General features: G+C 37.8%; 1 protein-coding gene and 1 long non-coding RNA gene across 2 annotated transcripts in view; both read right to left on the bottom strand.

The window, feature by feature from the left end:
* Positions 1-4524, bottom strand: part of CHMP2B (charged multivesicular body protein 2B) — a 30005-nt gene extending 25481 nt beyond the window's left edge. The window contains exon 1 of the mRNA XM_040484227.1: positions 4228-4524. Within this exon, the coding sequence (XP_040340161.1) occupies positions 4228-4261 (34 nt within the window). The 5' untranslated portion in view covers positions 4262-4524. The remainder of the gene's footprint in view (positions 1-4227) is intronic.
* Positions 4525-4567: 43 nt separating this feature from the next.
* Positions 4568-16638, bottom strand: LOC121035774 (uncharacterized). Its single transcript, XR_005793064.1, has 3 exons — positions 16568-16638; positions 9835-9933; positions 4568-4696 (listed from the first exon to the last, which is right to left on the bottom strand). It is a non-coding gene; the product is annotated as an uncharacterized LOC121035774 (long non-coding RNA).
* Positions 16639-17457: the final 819 nt, after the last annotated feature.

The raw sequence follows: 17457 nt of genomic DNA, 5'->3' as shown, positions 1-17457 counted from the left end.
ATGCCTTATCAAAGAGCTCTCACTGATCCTGTTGGTACCAGTGATATAAAAAAGGAGTTCACACTGGGGAGTAGCATAGTCTGATTCGGATTTCAGGTGGATCAAATCACAAGGCAACTCTGTAGATAAACAATTAAAGAGCTATGAAGTTATAGAGAAGAAAAGCAGAAAGGTGATGTAATAAAGTACGAGGTAAATGGGATCTGAATTAGAGCAGAAGTTGCAGGCACACAGTGAAAAATCATGTGTGTCAAATATTTAAGAGGCAAAAGGAGCAAAACTTAGTAATAATTAAAGGTAGGAGGCAAAATCAGGACCTGGCAACACTGGAGGAGGAGACTCAGGAAAGGAACTGACTTCAAGGAGATGGTGATGAATTGTTTGGAGTCCCTTTAATTTCAGGTACTTTGAGACATCTAGGTGGAGATACTCAGTAAGTCGTTGGTCTAAAACTTAGAAAAATATAACTAGGGATTCAAATTTGTGATCCATCAGCACTTAGGTAATAACTAAAATAATAGGAGTTTGGATAATATCATGCAGGGAGAGAGTGTACAATTAGCATAGTGGTAGCCCAAGATAGAACCAACAAGAACACTAACATTTAAGGACCAAGTTTAAAAAAAAAAAAAATGAAGAAAGGAAAGAAGAGAGGGAGGGAGGAAGAAGGAAAAAAAAGAAAAGAAAAATGTGTAAGAAAAAAAAGAAAAAACAGTGGTCAGAGGAATTTGGGGAAAATATTAAGAGTTTCATGGAAGCCAAAAGAGAATTTCAATAAAGAAATTATTCAATAAAGAAATTATTCAATAAAGAAATGCAAAACGTAGACCCAAGAGATGATTACTAAAAAATGGTCATTTGGCAGTCTAGGAGTCATTGATGATCTTAGCAAGATCTTATCACTTAAGATGTAAAGCAAACTGCTATAGAACGGGAGGGGGCGGGGGGAGTGTCTGAGAAATACAGGGGTGGAGATAGAAGACAACACTACTCCTTCAAGAAGTGTACGTGTAGAGCAGAAAGAGATTGGAAAATACTTCCTCAGAAATGCTGGCTCAAAGGAGAGTTAGCAAAAGGAGGTTGTTTCTAGTTCTAACACTGTTAAAAATAGAGTTCTACCAGTAATTCCAAGAGAAAAAGAGACTGATTCCCAGACAAAAGGTTATCATTACATGGTGCCTACTAAAAGTTGAGAATTCCATATACTAGCAAGAACAGCAAAATTAAATCATGCCATAGGATCTCTAATAAGAAAATACCAATGATAATACTCAAGGGATGAGGTCCTGGTTTTGCCACTAAGTTGTGTGACCATGGGCAAATTACTTAGTCTTTTGTATCTCAATTTCCTCACCTATAAAGTGAGAATAATAATAATACTTAAAAGTTTTGTGAAAATTAAATAGGATGCTGTATACGAAATGCCAACACAATGCTGGCTTAGAGTAGGACCTCAAATTTGTCTTTATTGAAGGTAACAGACAAAAATTATACACACCACACTCACACACACATATGGCTTAAAGAATTTCACTTTTTAAAAGACACACTTAGTTGTCCATTTATGACAAATCCTCAATGCATCCTGATTTACAGATTCATAATTAGTTTCAATAAATAGGTCACTATTAGTCCACATAGGGGGGAAAAACACTGTACACACATTACCCTATGTATATACCTTAAAAATCAGTGAAAGGAAAACCAAATACTCAATTGTAATTTCAAGTTCAAAGGAATCTTTCTCTTCTATAGCACTGAGGTACAATTCTCATTAATTTCTGTAACAAAGTATACACTACAGAGACTTGTTCATCTTTGTGTCAAAAATGAATTAAACATAACTCTGAATAGTAATAAGTGCTGTAATGTTGTCTCCCTTTTTAATTTACAAGTGCAGTAGTCTTTAATGATATAGTATGCAACTCTTCCAGCCAATCCAAAGAGACAAAAAGATTCAATTATTCTCCAGATCTATAAGCAGTTACATATTTCCCTTATATATCAGAATTTCATTACTGCTGAAACAGATAAAAAGGCAGCATACAGCAAAAAGATCTTATGATCAATAATCAACGAGTCCAAGGATCTGGGAGAAATGCATAAAAATACATTACATTTTATAATATATAGCCTCATTACTGCTAAGAAGAATGCTGTCACCTTTTAAACAAAACACCTTTTTAATAAAACAAGGAGTAAAAATATCAACAAAGCTCTATATCAAAGTAATGAAAGTACAAATATATAATTAAAAAGTCATTAAGTGATTTGAATTGACGTGATAATGTAAAAAAAAAAACAAGTATGCAGTTATAGTAAGTAGTAGCAGTAGTTATAGTAAATGTGCATGGTGGGCAAATTTGCATTCAGAATTTCACATAAATCTTTAAATCAGTAGTATAGCTCCTGGCTAAAGTCCTTAAGACTTTATTTTCACAAATAAGTCTCTTTAGCAAAAAACATTATTTCTTGGATGAATTAACCCAACTGCAAATGAGTATACAGTTAAATACCCTCACTGCACATCCTCACTGTGTTTTTTTTTATTCTGCTCTATATACTTCAAGTACAATAGTCACTAGGCTGCCAAAAGCACCAAGAAGCACAGAAATGAGAAAACAGAACTGATATTTTTGTCTTTGAAAATATTTGACAGGTATTAGGCAATTAAAGCTGTTTGGCCTTTAACATTAAAATGTTTTTTAAAAATCTAATTGGTAACATCACAGTAACAAAGGTATGACTCCTTTCCTCTGCTTAGTCAATTCTCACTGTATAAAACTGAAACAAAAAACCTTTTCTCCCCTGAAGTACTATACAATAACTGGAAACCACAATATTGGTACTGAAACAGTGTGTGGGGGGGGGAGGGGGGCGGTGGGAAGTACCCCATTAAAGATTAGACAGCATTCTCAAATAAAATCCATCCTTCATAATTGTACTACATCCTATACCTACTTGGAATGTGTTCCAGGTACTGTAAATGGTACTTCTTAGTTACTTAAAAAGTCCATAAATTGAAGAAAAAAAAATTTTTTTTACCCACTCAGGTTAAGCAAAAATGTATTATGCTGTGTGCTAAATGAGGGCTAAAATGACATTATGTGTTGAAGTGATGGGTAGAGTGGCAAAGTAAAAATGATGTCTTTGTTATCCTCACCAAAATAATGTTGTTGGCACTGGAACAGTCAATACAAAGGAAAGAAGGAGTTACCCCAGGTCTGGACTCAGCACCCTGTTTGTACCAATCACTGTCTAGCTACCACTGCTCCTTTTGTGGCAGAGTTAGACCCTTACAAAGAAGTGATTCTTTAGTTGAACCAGCAGCAACCTAGACTCAACATGTAATAGGAAACACGATTTTTAAATAGCTTGAATGAATTTGATTCCTGGTGGCAGTCAATGAAAATATCAAGAGTAACTAATCAGCGTTATATAAATATACATTACAGTAATTGCTAATAAACACCATTTTGTATATTTCTATACATTCACTTTTTTCCTCTTAAGATGACGTGGAGCTAAATGTCCAAAACAATGCGAGTATCTTAAAATGGAAACGTCTATGCAGATAATACATATCACATCTCTTACTTTAGACAGTAAAAGACAAGCAAAGGGAAGGAAAAATACATTATGAAAACTAAACCTAAGTAAGGCACATTCCTTAGGTTCCTTTTATATTTTTACTGGAGCCAGTAAAGCATTTGTTTCACATCTCTTTGATGGGATATTCTTAGGGCCAAACGACCCAGACCCAGGTTCATTTTGGAACTGGAGCCTGTTACACCATCCTCCAGCTCAGTACAGGTTTCCTGTTCATACGTCTGTAAATAGCACAGCTACAAACTGAAGAAGCAACAAACCAACAGATCAAACCAACACGCAACTGACCAAATCACAGTCTAACAGTTAAGGCCAGCTGAATCCTGTCTCCTTAAAATGCTCAACACCTCGCTAAAGGAAAAATCGGGCGGGGGTGGGGGTGGTGAAGGTGGTGTGTGTCGTGTTATCAGAGAGAAGCCAGACTGCCCAGGTGAGGTTGAGGTGTGGCGAGTCAGAAGAGATGAGGAAGCAGAGAAGTGACGCACGAGGGCGGTCACCTGTGGGGCCCACTTGATCCAGCCCCGCCCCTAGGGACAGCAGAAAGAATCGTGGCCGGAAGACCCCAAAACACGCCAGGGAAACGCCGAGCTGGGCCCCTTCGGCCCGGCCTGAACTCACCATCCACGGTTTTCTTCTTGAAGAGAGACGCCATGGTCGGAGACCGCGCCCAGGCTGCCCGGCTCGGCCCGGTCCGACCCGCGGCTGGGAAAAGGCAGAACGGAAAGGACAGGCCCTTGGAGGGTTTGGGGTGGTGGAGCGATGGGCAAGAGAAGAGGGAGGGGTCACCAGGCAGGACCCGCAGAGGGCGGGTAGCTGCGAAGCCTACCGCAGCCGAGTCACCCCCGAGCTCAGGTGACCGAGAACTAAGACACTTTTTGGAGAAGTCACTTCTAGGCGGCGCCTGCGCATTAGGCGCGCGCGCTTGCGCACTGGGGCGCCTGAAGCTGCTGCCTCTGCCCTCACCTCAGCTGCTGCCCGCTTTTCCCGCCGGCGGGGTCGCCGCGTGGCGTGTCAGGAGGGGGCTTGCGGTGGTATCAGAGCGCGGGAGACCGTGAGCGGTGCCGGGTAGCTTCTGTGCCTGGGTTCCCTGCCGAATATAGAGAGAGATGAGCCTTAATTAGCCCTTTCCTCCCTGCTTCGGGGGAAGCTGGAAGTGGGGCTCCCAGCGTTTTAGGACAAGTGTGGGTCGTCCCGGAACCAGTTGGGTTATGACCATCCCGTTGCTGTCAGTATCAGTACTCTCATAAGTGCAGGGGCTGGTTGCACTGCTGTGGTCCGTGCCCCAGCGGTGTTTGTCCCCGAAGTTCACGTTCTTTCCCGCCCTGAGGGTCCGGCGATCTCCGTGGCGCTGGCCGGCGCAGCCCCCCATGGGTCTAGAGGCGTTCACCTGCAGTCCTGGGCCCATGGATCTGACCACCCGGCGTGTCTCAGGGTACACTGTTCCTAAGCATGAGGATGACGGGGCAGGAAGGGAATAAGGAGCAACTTTTTTAATGCAACACTTGGTATTTACAATTCTTGGCTGGAAACATTAAAAAAAAATAAATCCACACGTTTGCCTACCGGTTTAAACGTCTCCAATTCTATTTCTTAAAATCTCGATTTCTTGCCATTGCGTGAAAAAAAATCATGGCTGTACTGTGAACCTATTAGAATGCTATATAGCTGCATATTAGTGCTTAATGTGGGGGGGAGGAGCCCCTAAAGGAAAAGCATAATAAATTATTCAAAGAATACTTATGTGTATAAGCATAAATATGGAAAATACAATCTTAGGATCAAGACCTTAAATTCATTGTTTTACTTAAGCATGTGTGTGTGTGTGTGTGTGTGTGTGTGTGTGTGTGTGTGCGCGCGCGCGCTCGCATATTTCAACTTAATATTTTACTGTTTAGAATATTAATTTTGCTGTGAACTTTTTTCCTTCCAATCTGTTAGTGCTTTAAGCAACACTGCCTTCCATAGGATAAAAATGATAGTAGCCTTTGTTTCATGTCAATTCTGTCAGGGAAAACACTTCAGGAATAGTGTCAATACTATTAGTCATCTCTGGATTTATGAATCATGTCTCAAGGATTTTTAAGTGTTTGTGGGAGTCAGACTTCACTTCCCCATTTTTTTCTCTCTCATATCAAAATCCTCAGTGCCACTGAGAATCCTGCTGTTGTTGCTAAAATTTAGCTAAGAGACTGCTCAAGAAACTTTCTCAGAATGGCATGGTAATATGCAAACTGTAATTGTTTTACTCCTTCAAATTATTCTAGATTTTATAGGAAAATGGAGAAGTAAGGAAACGGGGAAAAAATGTAAACAAGAACACTTAGTCCCTGCGCCCAAAGCCTGGCCTTTCTGGTGTAAACTCTGTGGCAAAAGGCAGTTTACTCTGGCTGCCTGTTGTAATGAATGGCATTGAGCTGTGCTTGAATGCATGAGGCAATAAGCTGTTATGTGTGTAGTAATCGTACTCCTCCCTGCTGCAGTCACCCTTGTTTTATTACTCCTATACAATCCCCCCCACTGACCCAATTGTAACAGTTGGGAAAATGCCAAAATACTTAGCAGCAACCATATGGAAGATCCTCCAAAAGTGCACAGCAGGAGCTAAAGACAGGGCTTGTTCATTACAATAAAGACAAAATAAAAATATGTAGTATTTAAACTCACCACTCTAATAGCTTGATTCTCCCATAGTTTGAGCAGGCAGATATTTAGCTGATATACACCAGACTGGCTGGCATCCATTCTGATTAGTTGGTGACCAAACTGTACCAGTATGTTTTGTGTTTGCTCCTTATTTAAAGGGAATGTACACTTAAATATAGCTGAGAAGCTGAGATACCAAGGAGCTAAAAAACTAGAATACATAGGTATTTTCCATTTATTTAAAACCACTATCATGAAAAAACACACCATTGTCATAAACAAACTCACTGAATCAATAAGACACATATATAAGCATAGTGGATAGAGGAAACATTTTAATTTGATTCTTTTGAAATCTCATTAAGAAATGAACTAATACCCTATGGTCATATCATTATGACCCAATGCTCTTCTTCCAAATTGCCCAGATAGCAAAGAATATTTATTACAAACCTAATGCCACATACCATGCTTGAAGTGAAGAAACAAATACAGTTCCTCCCCACTTTTCTTTTCTTTTATCCACCTTCCTACCAGGTTTTTCATCTTTTTTCATTCAGTTGTTACAATTCTGACACTAATTCCAGTGTGTGTATTTTTCCCCCACACCAAGCAATTCTCAGACACCACCTAGGTGTTCTATAATTCAACTCAGTTCTGATACTATTTGGAGATAGTGATACTATTTGGAGATTCCACAGGTTAAAGGTTCAGTCTTGTGGATTGCCCCCACTTCAGATGGCAATCACAAGTCCAGGTTGTTACTTGTTCTCCTGACTGAGCAGCTATAAATTAGAGATTCCCATCCTCCCCACGCTCCTCCTTGGGTTTGATTAATTTGCTAGATAGGCTCATAGAACTCAGGAACACTAGATTGTTCACTAGATTGTTGGTTTATTGCAAAATATATTAAAGGATACAAATCAACAGCCAGAAGAAGATATAACCAAGGGCAAGGCTCTGAATGCAGGAGTTTCTGTTCCCTTTGGAGTTTGAAACCCAGGGCACAGCGGCACATAGAGGCATTCTGATACACCAGCCCAGAAGCTCCCTCAACCTTGTCCTTTTGGGTTTTCACAGATGCTTCATTACATTGCATGATTAATTAAATCACCAGCCAGTGGTGACTGAACTCCAGCTCCAACCCCTCTCTACTCCCCCGAGGTTGCAGGGATGGGACTGAAAGTTCCAACACCCAAACTACAATATTGGTTTCCCTAGTGACCATCCCCCCACCCTTAAGTGCTTTCCAAAAGTCACCTCATTAACATAAAGTCAGGTGGGTTTGAAAAGGCTTTGTCATGAATATCAAGATACCTTATCTCACTCTTATCCCTTAGAAAAATCCAAGGGTTTTAGGAGCTCTATGCCAAAAACAGGATGAAGATCAAATATATATATTTCTTATTATAAAACACACTATCACATTTGTTCATCATGGAGAAGTAGGCTTTGGCTCCTTGTAAGAAAAAGAGTGCTTAAAACCAGAGCTATTCCAAAATGGGTGCTGTGTGAGTTAGTAAATTCCTTGTCAAGGAAGTGTTCAAGGAGCAGGAGCATGTTGTAGACAGGATTCCTTTAAAGAATCAAAGTCTTGATTAGAAAGTTTCTAAGGTTTCTTTAAAATCTGGAATTTTATTTGAATAACATATAGCTCGGGCCAAAGTACCTTGGCATATGATGTTTCACACCCTGCAGATAATACTACCAAACTACCAAATCCTATTGGCTTCACCTTTAAAGTTATGCTAAAGCCAAAAAGACATAGTATTTCATCATTTTGAATCATCCCGATTCAGGTAACCTTTATCTCTCATCTGGATCATTACTGCCTATGTTATTTCCTTGCATCTATCCTTACATCACTCCATTTTTGTCACAGCATAGCAGACAGAGTGGTCCTGTTAAAATGTGGGTCAGATCATGCTGGCCTGTTTCTCAAAAAGAGATCAACATACTCCCAATACTTAGTCTGGAACACACATGCATGTGGGCACACACATGCACACACACATCTGTTCTACAGACTAAACTTCCGTTGTTTATTCATTAAGCATCCAAATTTTTACCATCCAGGTTGCTCTCCTATTTCCCTTCATTATGTGTCACTCAGGTGGAACATAACTGTTTAGAAGTGATCTTAGAATTATACCATCCATTCATTACCTCTGTTGTTCTGATACCATATTTCTGATAGCGCTCCCCTTGAGTGCATTAGCATTTTTGACTACCATTCTTTGAATCATATCAAACTTTTAGTTAAGTAAAGCTTTTGCACTTTTTTAAAAATATAAATTCCTACTTAGTCCTCCCCATCCTGTATTTGATTGATGGATAATTTTAACCTAAAAACCCAAAACGAAACTTTTCATGCGTCACTAAAGACATCCACTCATCTTTGTATTTATTCACTTATAAGCACTTTTGAGGCATTGTAGTTATGTCTGAATCCATTTATACGAAACCATCAAGATTTTATTTAACTTTCAGTTTTAAGATGATTTTGAAGATTTTTGTGATTTTTAATAAGACAGAAAGACATTTCTGCTAAAATCAAGGTACATTATACCTGTCTTATTTATATTCATGCTTTATAGTTACAGTAACCATAAAGGTAAAAGAGATGAGTTTGGCATAATTCATACCCGAGGATTAAAATACTCACTTCAATGATTAAAATACTCTAATCAATGATTTCTTTTCCAAATATTAACAAAACATAATTTAATAATCTGTTTAATATTGTTTTTTACAGTATTTCATAAAATAGTTTCCTCTTCTTTGAAAACCGGATATTTGCCATTACTGGCTTTTTGTATCTTAGGTTATAATTTGAATGGATGCCCTCTTCTACTCTGTTGGCTCTTGAGGTGTACAATGTCAAAGTTGAGGGTGCTGACTCTGGACACAAACTACCTGGGTCTGTAACCAACTGTGCCATTTTCCAGCTAATTAGACCTGGGGCAAATCACTGAACCTCTCCATGCCCATTTCATGCATATAGAATCAGGATAATATCACCTTAATTTGGCTGTGGAAAGAATTAAATGAGCTAATACATATAAAACACCCAGAATAGGCCTAAACACATAATAAGCAGTAACAAGGTATTGCTTACCTATATTATTGTTCCCAGCTAACCTTTCAATTTTCTCGAATAATATCTTTACTTTGAAATTCACTAGGGGCGCCTGGGTGGCGCAGTAGGTTGAGCGTCCGACTTCAGCCAGGTCACGATCTTGCGGGCCGTGAGTTCGAGCCCCGCGTCAGGCTCTGGGCTGATGGCTCGGAGCCTGGAGCCTGTTTCCGATTCTGTGTCTCCCTCTCTCTCTGCCCCTCCCCCGTTCATGCTCTGTCTCTCTCTGTCCCAAAAATAAATCAAAAAAAAAAAAAAAAAAAAACTTTGAAATTCACTCACTCCTAGATACCTTCACTCTATCAACCTTCCCACCTTTAGTCTATTTCTTTCTCCTTAATTTAAAAAAGAAATCTGTTTTTCTTGTCCTTGATTCCATTATTTTTATAATAGACTTGTTATAGGAATGTGTATCTAACATTGGTTTTTATTATCTAAGAAGATACATTGCAGGTTTCTTTGTGTTGTTGTTTTTCTCCTCGGCATCAGATCCTAAGCTCCTTGGGTTCAGAAAGGATGTGTTGTCATACTCTTCAATCATTTCCCTATTGAAAGATACATATATTTTTTAAACTTGACAATGCAATAACATCTTTATATTATTCTATATTTTAATATTTTTAATGCCAAAGTGACATGTGTATTTAGTATATTTGTACTGACTTGACATACTCAATTTCAAGCCCCCCTATATGTGAAGGGCACCCAACATTATATATCTCCATAAACAACATATATCTAAAGAGCCTGGTTCAAAACCAATAAATAATTGTATCTTAGGTCTAAGTGAGGATTTTGTGTGGATATCCCCATTTTTGTTTCCTGTTACACTTTGGTTTAAATTGGGGCATACTGCATGATATTTTGCCATTTCATTCTCTACCTTACACTTTATTTTGTTTTACATTCAATAATGCTACAGTACAAAGTATAACTACTTATAAACAAAATTATAAGTAACATGCCAACTTAGGTGGCATTTAAAAATTTAGAGACATAAGTGTAGGACAGAAATAATCATTGGCAAATTCTAAAAATCTCCTATTTCATATAAAAGGTAGATAACCAACAGAGAAATGAAATGGATTTTCAAAATCCTTTAGTTAGTAAGATATTGAGCCAGAATATATAAGGACAGACTCTTTTAGCGTGCTTAAACTTTATAGGCAATGCTGTAGGGTCTGCTTGTCAATTCCCTTGTGACGGTGACTAGACAGGTTGTATGAGCTCGGGGGGCAGGATAGCCAAGAGCGTGGACTGTCTAAGGTTGCTCCTTCCAACATTTACTCACAGAGGAATTTAAGGTTTTATCAGAGAAGTGTAAGCTACAGAAGGATCTCCTGTTGTACTTCCCTTCCTGGCTCCCATCTCTTTTCAGTGTTCAACATCCCCACAAGGATCCCCATCTATCAACTTCTCCAAATTCACAGCAGTTAGGCAGCTTCTTCTACTTGACTAAACAACAACACTCAAATGAGAGTATCTCAAAACATATGGATAAGCTTTGTACATTTATAGCCAAACAATGCGTGCAACAATTCCCTATGTTTCAGAGTGTTCGCTATGTTTTAACGTTAAAATGTAGAATTTTTTCTATAATTTCTGAACCCATGCTTTATAGTTCCAGAAATTCACCTCATTTCTCTCTTTGTCAAATCTTGCTTTTAAAAATATATGCCATAAAGAATGAGTCAGACTAGTCAGACATTTAGTCAATGAAAAAGCTAAATGAGTACCCTAAATGTGTGTGGCTGCACATCATTGGTTTTATAGTCTAAGAGAGTTCATGTGTTATTTGGAATATGTAACAACATGATCCTTTTTGAAAAATAAAATAAACTTTGCCCTGAATTCCTCACAATGTTAATAGTAGTTGCACATGAGTAAATCAAGACAGAATTTGTGCCCCCTGGCACAACAGAACATATGTATATATTTGCTCTTCAATCCAATAAGGACTCTAGAGTGCAGAACTACTACCAAGCAAAATAGAAATGAACTTCAATATAGGGGTAATGGGTTTGGTTCTTCAATAAAATAAACCTTAATAGCTATTTCACTTTCTATTTCAAATGGATAGAAATTAAGAGAGGTTCTGGATGTTAGAATTTGGTAAATTAGTAAGTATAAATAATTTACTAAAACAAAGGCATTGTGTTTTCTATACAAATAAGGTGGCCTTTTTGTAAGGCCTATTTCAAGCTACATTTAAGTGGCCTTCTCTTCATTGTTTTATTCAGTCTTGAAACAAACACTTCTAGAGCAGTTACTATATAAAATATGTAATGCTGGTGAGTAACTCTGAGGGATGTGAAAATAAAGTAGACATGAATTTTGTTCTAACGAAGTTATAAGTCCAATAAAGATATTAGAGGTACATCAAGAATTAGATGACAATGAACAATGTGTGGCTGAAAAACTTTGGGCCACTAATAAAATTATGTAATTAATTGAATTTATGACTGTAAATTTATGCTTGGTAATCTTTCGGAAAGCTGGAATATAATTAATATATTGAATTTAGAAAATTATCTTCATTGGGTCACCTGGGTGGCTCAGTCGGTTGAGCTTCCGACTTCAGCTCAGGTCATGATCTCACAGTTCGTGAGGTCGAGCCCCACATCCGGCTCTGTGCTGATGGCTCAGAGCCTGGAGCCTGCTTTGGATTCTGTGTCTCCCTCTCTCTCTGCCCCTCCCCAACTTGTGCTTTGTCTCTCTCTGTCTCTCAAAAATAAATAAATGTAAAAAAAAATTTTTTTAAGAAATTTATCTTCATTTAAAAATATGTTACACGGGGGCGCCTGGGTGGCGCAGTCGGTTAAGCGTCCGACTTCAGCCAGGTCACGATCTCGCGGTCCGTGAGTTCGAGCCCCGCGTCAGGCTCTGGGCTGATGGCTCAGAGCCTGGAGCCTGTTTCCGATTCTGTGTCTCCCTCTCTCTCTGCCCCTCCCCCGTTCATGCTCTGTCTCTCTCTGTCCCAAAAATAAATAAACGTTGAAAAAAAAAATTAAAAATTAAAAAAAAATATATATATATGTTACATATATATTAAAATACATATCTCCTTATACATCTGTTTCTCTTATGTTCAAGGAGGTAATTTGGAAGTTCAAAGATGCCTAAAAGCAGATGAAATATTAAAACAATTTTGAAAATAATTTTAGACATTTCTGATGCAAAGACATACAAGAATGTCCAAACTACCTAAGTCTGAACTTATTGATAGACACAACAGAAATGATACACAGTACCCGAATGTACATAATGTTCAGACTCCTAGAGAATACTATATTGTTTTTACATGGTTTAATAGGAGAATTGCTAATCCTCGCCTTCTCTACTTCTACTGTAATTGTGAGAATTACAATTTAGGTTACAGGCACTATTTCAAAACATGAAATAAAAATAAAAATTTTAATATTATGTTTATATTGTAGAATTTTAAAATAACCATTCATAAACAAAGACCTGGACATCGTTTGTTGAAATCTTCTTAATATGTATCTACACCCAGTTTGGAGATTACTCTCTACCTAAGACTATTATGAGGTTCTTATGATAACACAATCAATAATCATACTTAGTGATGGCCTACTCTATATACAGCATAAAGAGATATAAAGAAGTATTAAAATGGGGTCTCTGCCTAATTAAGAATAATCTATTTTGGATGATGACAACTAACCCCACCAGCAAAGTCACTAGTACTAAGAGGGTTAAGGCACATTGGTTTGTCACATCAGAAGAGACTTTATAGGTTACAACAGTTTTTATGATAATAGTTGTTGCCTCTGGAGATGCAGAGTCTCATGTACTATGCAGAGATTAGTGGGCACAAGCTATTGTCTTATAAGGGAGCCTGTTCAGAAGCTATTTTCTCCTCATCTCTCTACTGAATGCTTACCTTTGGTTTTACTATCAGAAGGATGCTTATGAGTTTGCCTTTGTTGCTGTCATGAATTATCACAAATTTAGTGGCTTAAAACAGCTCAAATGTATTGTTGTATAGTTATGGAGGCAAGAAGTCCGAAATGATCTCACTGGACTAAAATCAAAGTTTGATCAGGGCTGTGTTCCTTCTGGAAGCTCAAGGGGCAAATCTGCCTCCTGCCTTCCCAATTTTTAGAGGCTGCTTGAATTCTTTGGCTACTTGCCCCTTCCTCCATCTTCAAGGCCAGCAGGGTAGCATCTTTAAATCTGTCTCTGACTCTGACTCTTCTGCCCTTCTTCCACATTTAAGGTCACTTGTGATTACATTGGGCCCACCCAGATATTCCCAAATTGTCTCCTTATTTTATTTTATTTTATTTTATTTTATTTTATTTTATTTTTAATATTTTATTTATTTTTGAGACAGAGAGAGACAGAGCATGAGCAGGGGAGGGGCAGAGAGAGAGAGAGAGAGAGAGAGAGAGAGAGAGAGAGAGACAGAATCTGAAGCAGGCTCCAGGCTTTGAGCTGTCAGCACAGAGCCCGACGCGGGGCTCGAACTCACGAACCACGAGATCATGACCTGAGCTGAAGTTGGACGTTCAAGCGACTGAGCCACCCAGTTGCCCCAGTCTCCTTATTTTAAAGTCAGTTAATTAGCAAACTTAATTCCATCTTCAACTTTAATTCCCCCTCGCCATTTAACAACACATAGTCACAGGTTCTAGGCAGTAGGATGTGGACATCTTGAAGGGACAGCATTTTACTTACCAAAGGTGAGACTAATTTTTAAATCAAGTATGAATCATTGGTTCCACATAACGTTGTTGGGCTATTCTAGTTGGAGACTGTTTTTTCAATGGTACCTCCCTAACACCTCTAACATTATAAAGAGCACTGTTGACCTTACTGACATGAATGTGCTATGCTCTTCCTTGTTATTACTATGTCATGGTTAGATGTGTACAAAATGTTAATCTATCCAGCCTTCATCTGGCAGGAGTATTTTTGATGCTTTCTCATATCAGCCCTGGCAGATTCCTAGGAGAGGCAGTAAAAGATATCTGGACAAATTCTGACATGAAATTTCTTATTGAAACAGACCTGGTTTAATACTTTGTTCTAAATTCTGCCCTAGGGATATAGCACATTAGTATTTAATCAAAGTTTTATGTAATTGATATTTAATTTTGGACTCAAGCTGCATCCATAGTATTAACCACTGACATATTTAAATGTTTAAGTAACAGATTGCGTTTTATTTTATCTTTCATATATCTAGCACATATGGGTCCAATAAATATTGCAATATTGAGTCAACAATATCCAATCAAAAGTTAGCTTACAATGAAATACATTTTAAAAATGCATATTTAAACAAATCACTCAATTTTATTGTAAGAAAGATAAACTAGGTGGAACTAGATCAAAATGTTCAAGAAGTTTATTCTGTCATTCATTTCTTCACTTGTTCATTCACTTATGCTCAAATTTTATTTTTATTAAGTGTTTATTTTTGAGACAGTGAGGGAGTACACATGCACGTGTGGGGGAAAGACAGAGAGGGGGAGACAGAGGATCTGAAGCGGGATCTGCACTGACAGCAGAGAGCCCAATGCAGGGCTCAAACTCATGAACCACGAGAGATCATGACCTCAGCTGAAGTCAGATACCTAACTGACTGAGCCACCCAGGCATCCCTATGCTAAAATTTTAGAGGCAAAAGAGATCTTATAGGTCTATTATCAGCTCTTCACTTTGCAAATAAATATATCAAGACCCATAGCAAAGAATTGCTGAACTTCACTGTTGGCCAGTGAAAGGTCTACAGTGAGAAACTCAGATAACCCAACTCTGAAGCCAATACTTGACCTGTCTCATAGATTTGTCTTAATAAGGAAGCAAAGAATATACAAGAAGAGAGAAGATCTGGAAGGTAGTCTCTGAGAAATCTGCAGTAGTTGTTGATACATTTAAATATCTTAACTTATAAAGAAATGACAGGATGTTCCCACCACCTTCAGTGCCCAGGATATAATTCATGTTCATTGAAGCTGGTTGTGTAGATATGAGGAGCCAGCCCTTAAGGTAAACTTCTCATTCTCTTAAGTATTTTGAGCTAGGAATTTTTTTTTTTCTTTCAAAGAATAATCTCTGCTATTCAATATAGAGATTCAGTAGAGTACTCATTAATATTTTTATAGAGACACTCTAATTTTCATGAAGACAAAATTATTCTAGGTCAGAAGCATAAATGGGCAGAGATTAGATTATTCCCTAAAAGGAATGATGCAGAAATGGGATTGGGATTATGGAGATGGGATTTTTTGAAGCTCCATTCACAATCTGCTAAGGAGATTAGAAAGTGATGAAGACAATTCCCATGAACAAGTCAGGATATAAACTTGTACCCAGATCATCATTAATGTCTAAGCCATCAGAGACTGTTCTTAATTCTCACATTTTTCTCAAACCCAGCCTAAGGTTATCCTGGTTGAGGAGTTGGGGTAAGGATTGAGCGAAAGTACTAGTATTTCCATGGGACATATTCTGCATTGCAGAAGCAAAAAGCACAGAAATAAAAGGGGTAGACATTATAACTCAACATTACAAAGATTCAGTATATTCTGAGTATTTTTTACCCTGGAAAAATAAATTACAACAGGTTTTATGTCAAGAGAATGCCTAATGATAAACTAGACTTTTCCAAGATAGAATAAAAAATGTTGATCAGTTATATTAAAACAAATATAAATTATGGTTAATATTAGTCATTTAGTAATATCTGACATTCCAAGAGAGGGCAGTTTCTTTTTCTACATTTCGCTCATAATCCATTACATAGTAAAGCAGATCTAAGCACAGGATTGTGTTACCAAAGGAGGTTGGAGACTCTCTCCTTGGGGGTCATAAATATAGTTTTCCATCTGCTGGAGACTGTTTAGGTGAAACATGCCTGAAGTCAGGGGCTGGATCAGATGATCTCTGGGGGTCTCTTCTAGCCTTTTGAGTCTTTGAGAGAAATTTCTAATCAGCATGTTAATGAGTACTTTAAATTTGTATTCCGGTTTCCTTGAAGATAATTACCAGAAATGCTAAGTGGAGAACAGCATTTCTAAATGCCCATTTAAAAGAAGAAGACAGAAAGAAAGAAAGAAAAAACAAAACAAAACAAAACACAGTATTCTGCTTAAAAAGAAAAAAAAAAAGAGGTAATGTGACCCGCTTGATATCAAAGAAGGCAATTACCTGAGAAGGTAGTATGGTTCAGCGGTCTTGGTAACGTCTGAAAAAGTCCAAGGCTACTGGATCTTTTCCCCGTTCTTATGATGTCTTGCTGTGTGACCCAGGGCAAGTCACTTGACCTTAGTTTCCTCATCTGAAAACACAAGACCCCAGGAGTTGTGCTTGATTACCTGACTAATATCAAGCTACAGGAATTAAATGAAGAATGGAATTTCATTTTGGGCTTCGTCACCGCTGTGGCGATGACAGATGGGAATCATATGAATTAGGTTAGCCCCTGCGCTTCATTAACCGACAGAAAGAGAGTCTGAATGACATGGAATGGATGGTAAACTTAACTTTGAAAACCCTTTAAGGAACCTTAAGTTAGATATTATATAGGTGATACATACAGCAAAGATTTATTTCTATTTCTGCATTATGGAAAATCAACTGTAATATTATCCTATGTGTTTCGTTAATCTAGTTACTCCAAAACTGGCTCTGGGAAAAACATGTACTAGGTTAGCCCAATATCTCTTCTTTTTGTACTTAGTTTTTCAAGAGGAAAACAACTTTTTTTATTAATATTGACATACAGCTTCTTTAGAAGTAAAACAAAAGTGTAAGTCCAAATTATTTTTCTCCCTCTGTCCTTTCCTTCTCTACCTATAGTAAAATAAGTTTAATCTGAATTTTTAGATTTCTTGTCATAAAACATGATTTTCTCTGGGTCACTAAACTGGTAGTCTTCCAAAACTGGCACATAGGGTTAAAGACTTAGCCGTGTGCTATTTTCTTTCAGCTTCTTTTTTTTTTTTTTTCCTACTAGAGATCACTGCTTGTTTTAATAAACATACCCTAAAGAAGAAATCAAATAAGGTAAGAATTAAACAAACATATGTTTGACACAC

Source organism: Herpailurus yagouaroundi, unplaced genomic scaffold (genome assembly GCF_014898765.1).
Source record: "Herpailurus yagouaroundi ecotype Mexico unplaced genomic scaffold, PumYag 162, whole genome shotgun sequence".
In the NCBI taxonomy this organism is placed as follows: domain Eukaryota; kingdom Metazoa; phylum Chordata; class Mammalia; order Carnivora; family Felidae; genus Herpailurus; species Herpailurus yagouaroundi.
The sequence above is the reverse complement of the archived record's forward strand: the minus strand, read 5'-3'. Positions and strand labels throughout refer to the sequence as shown.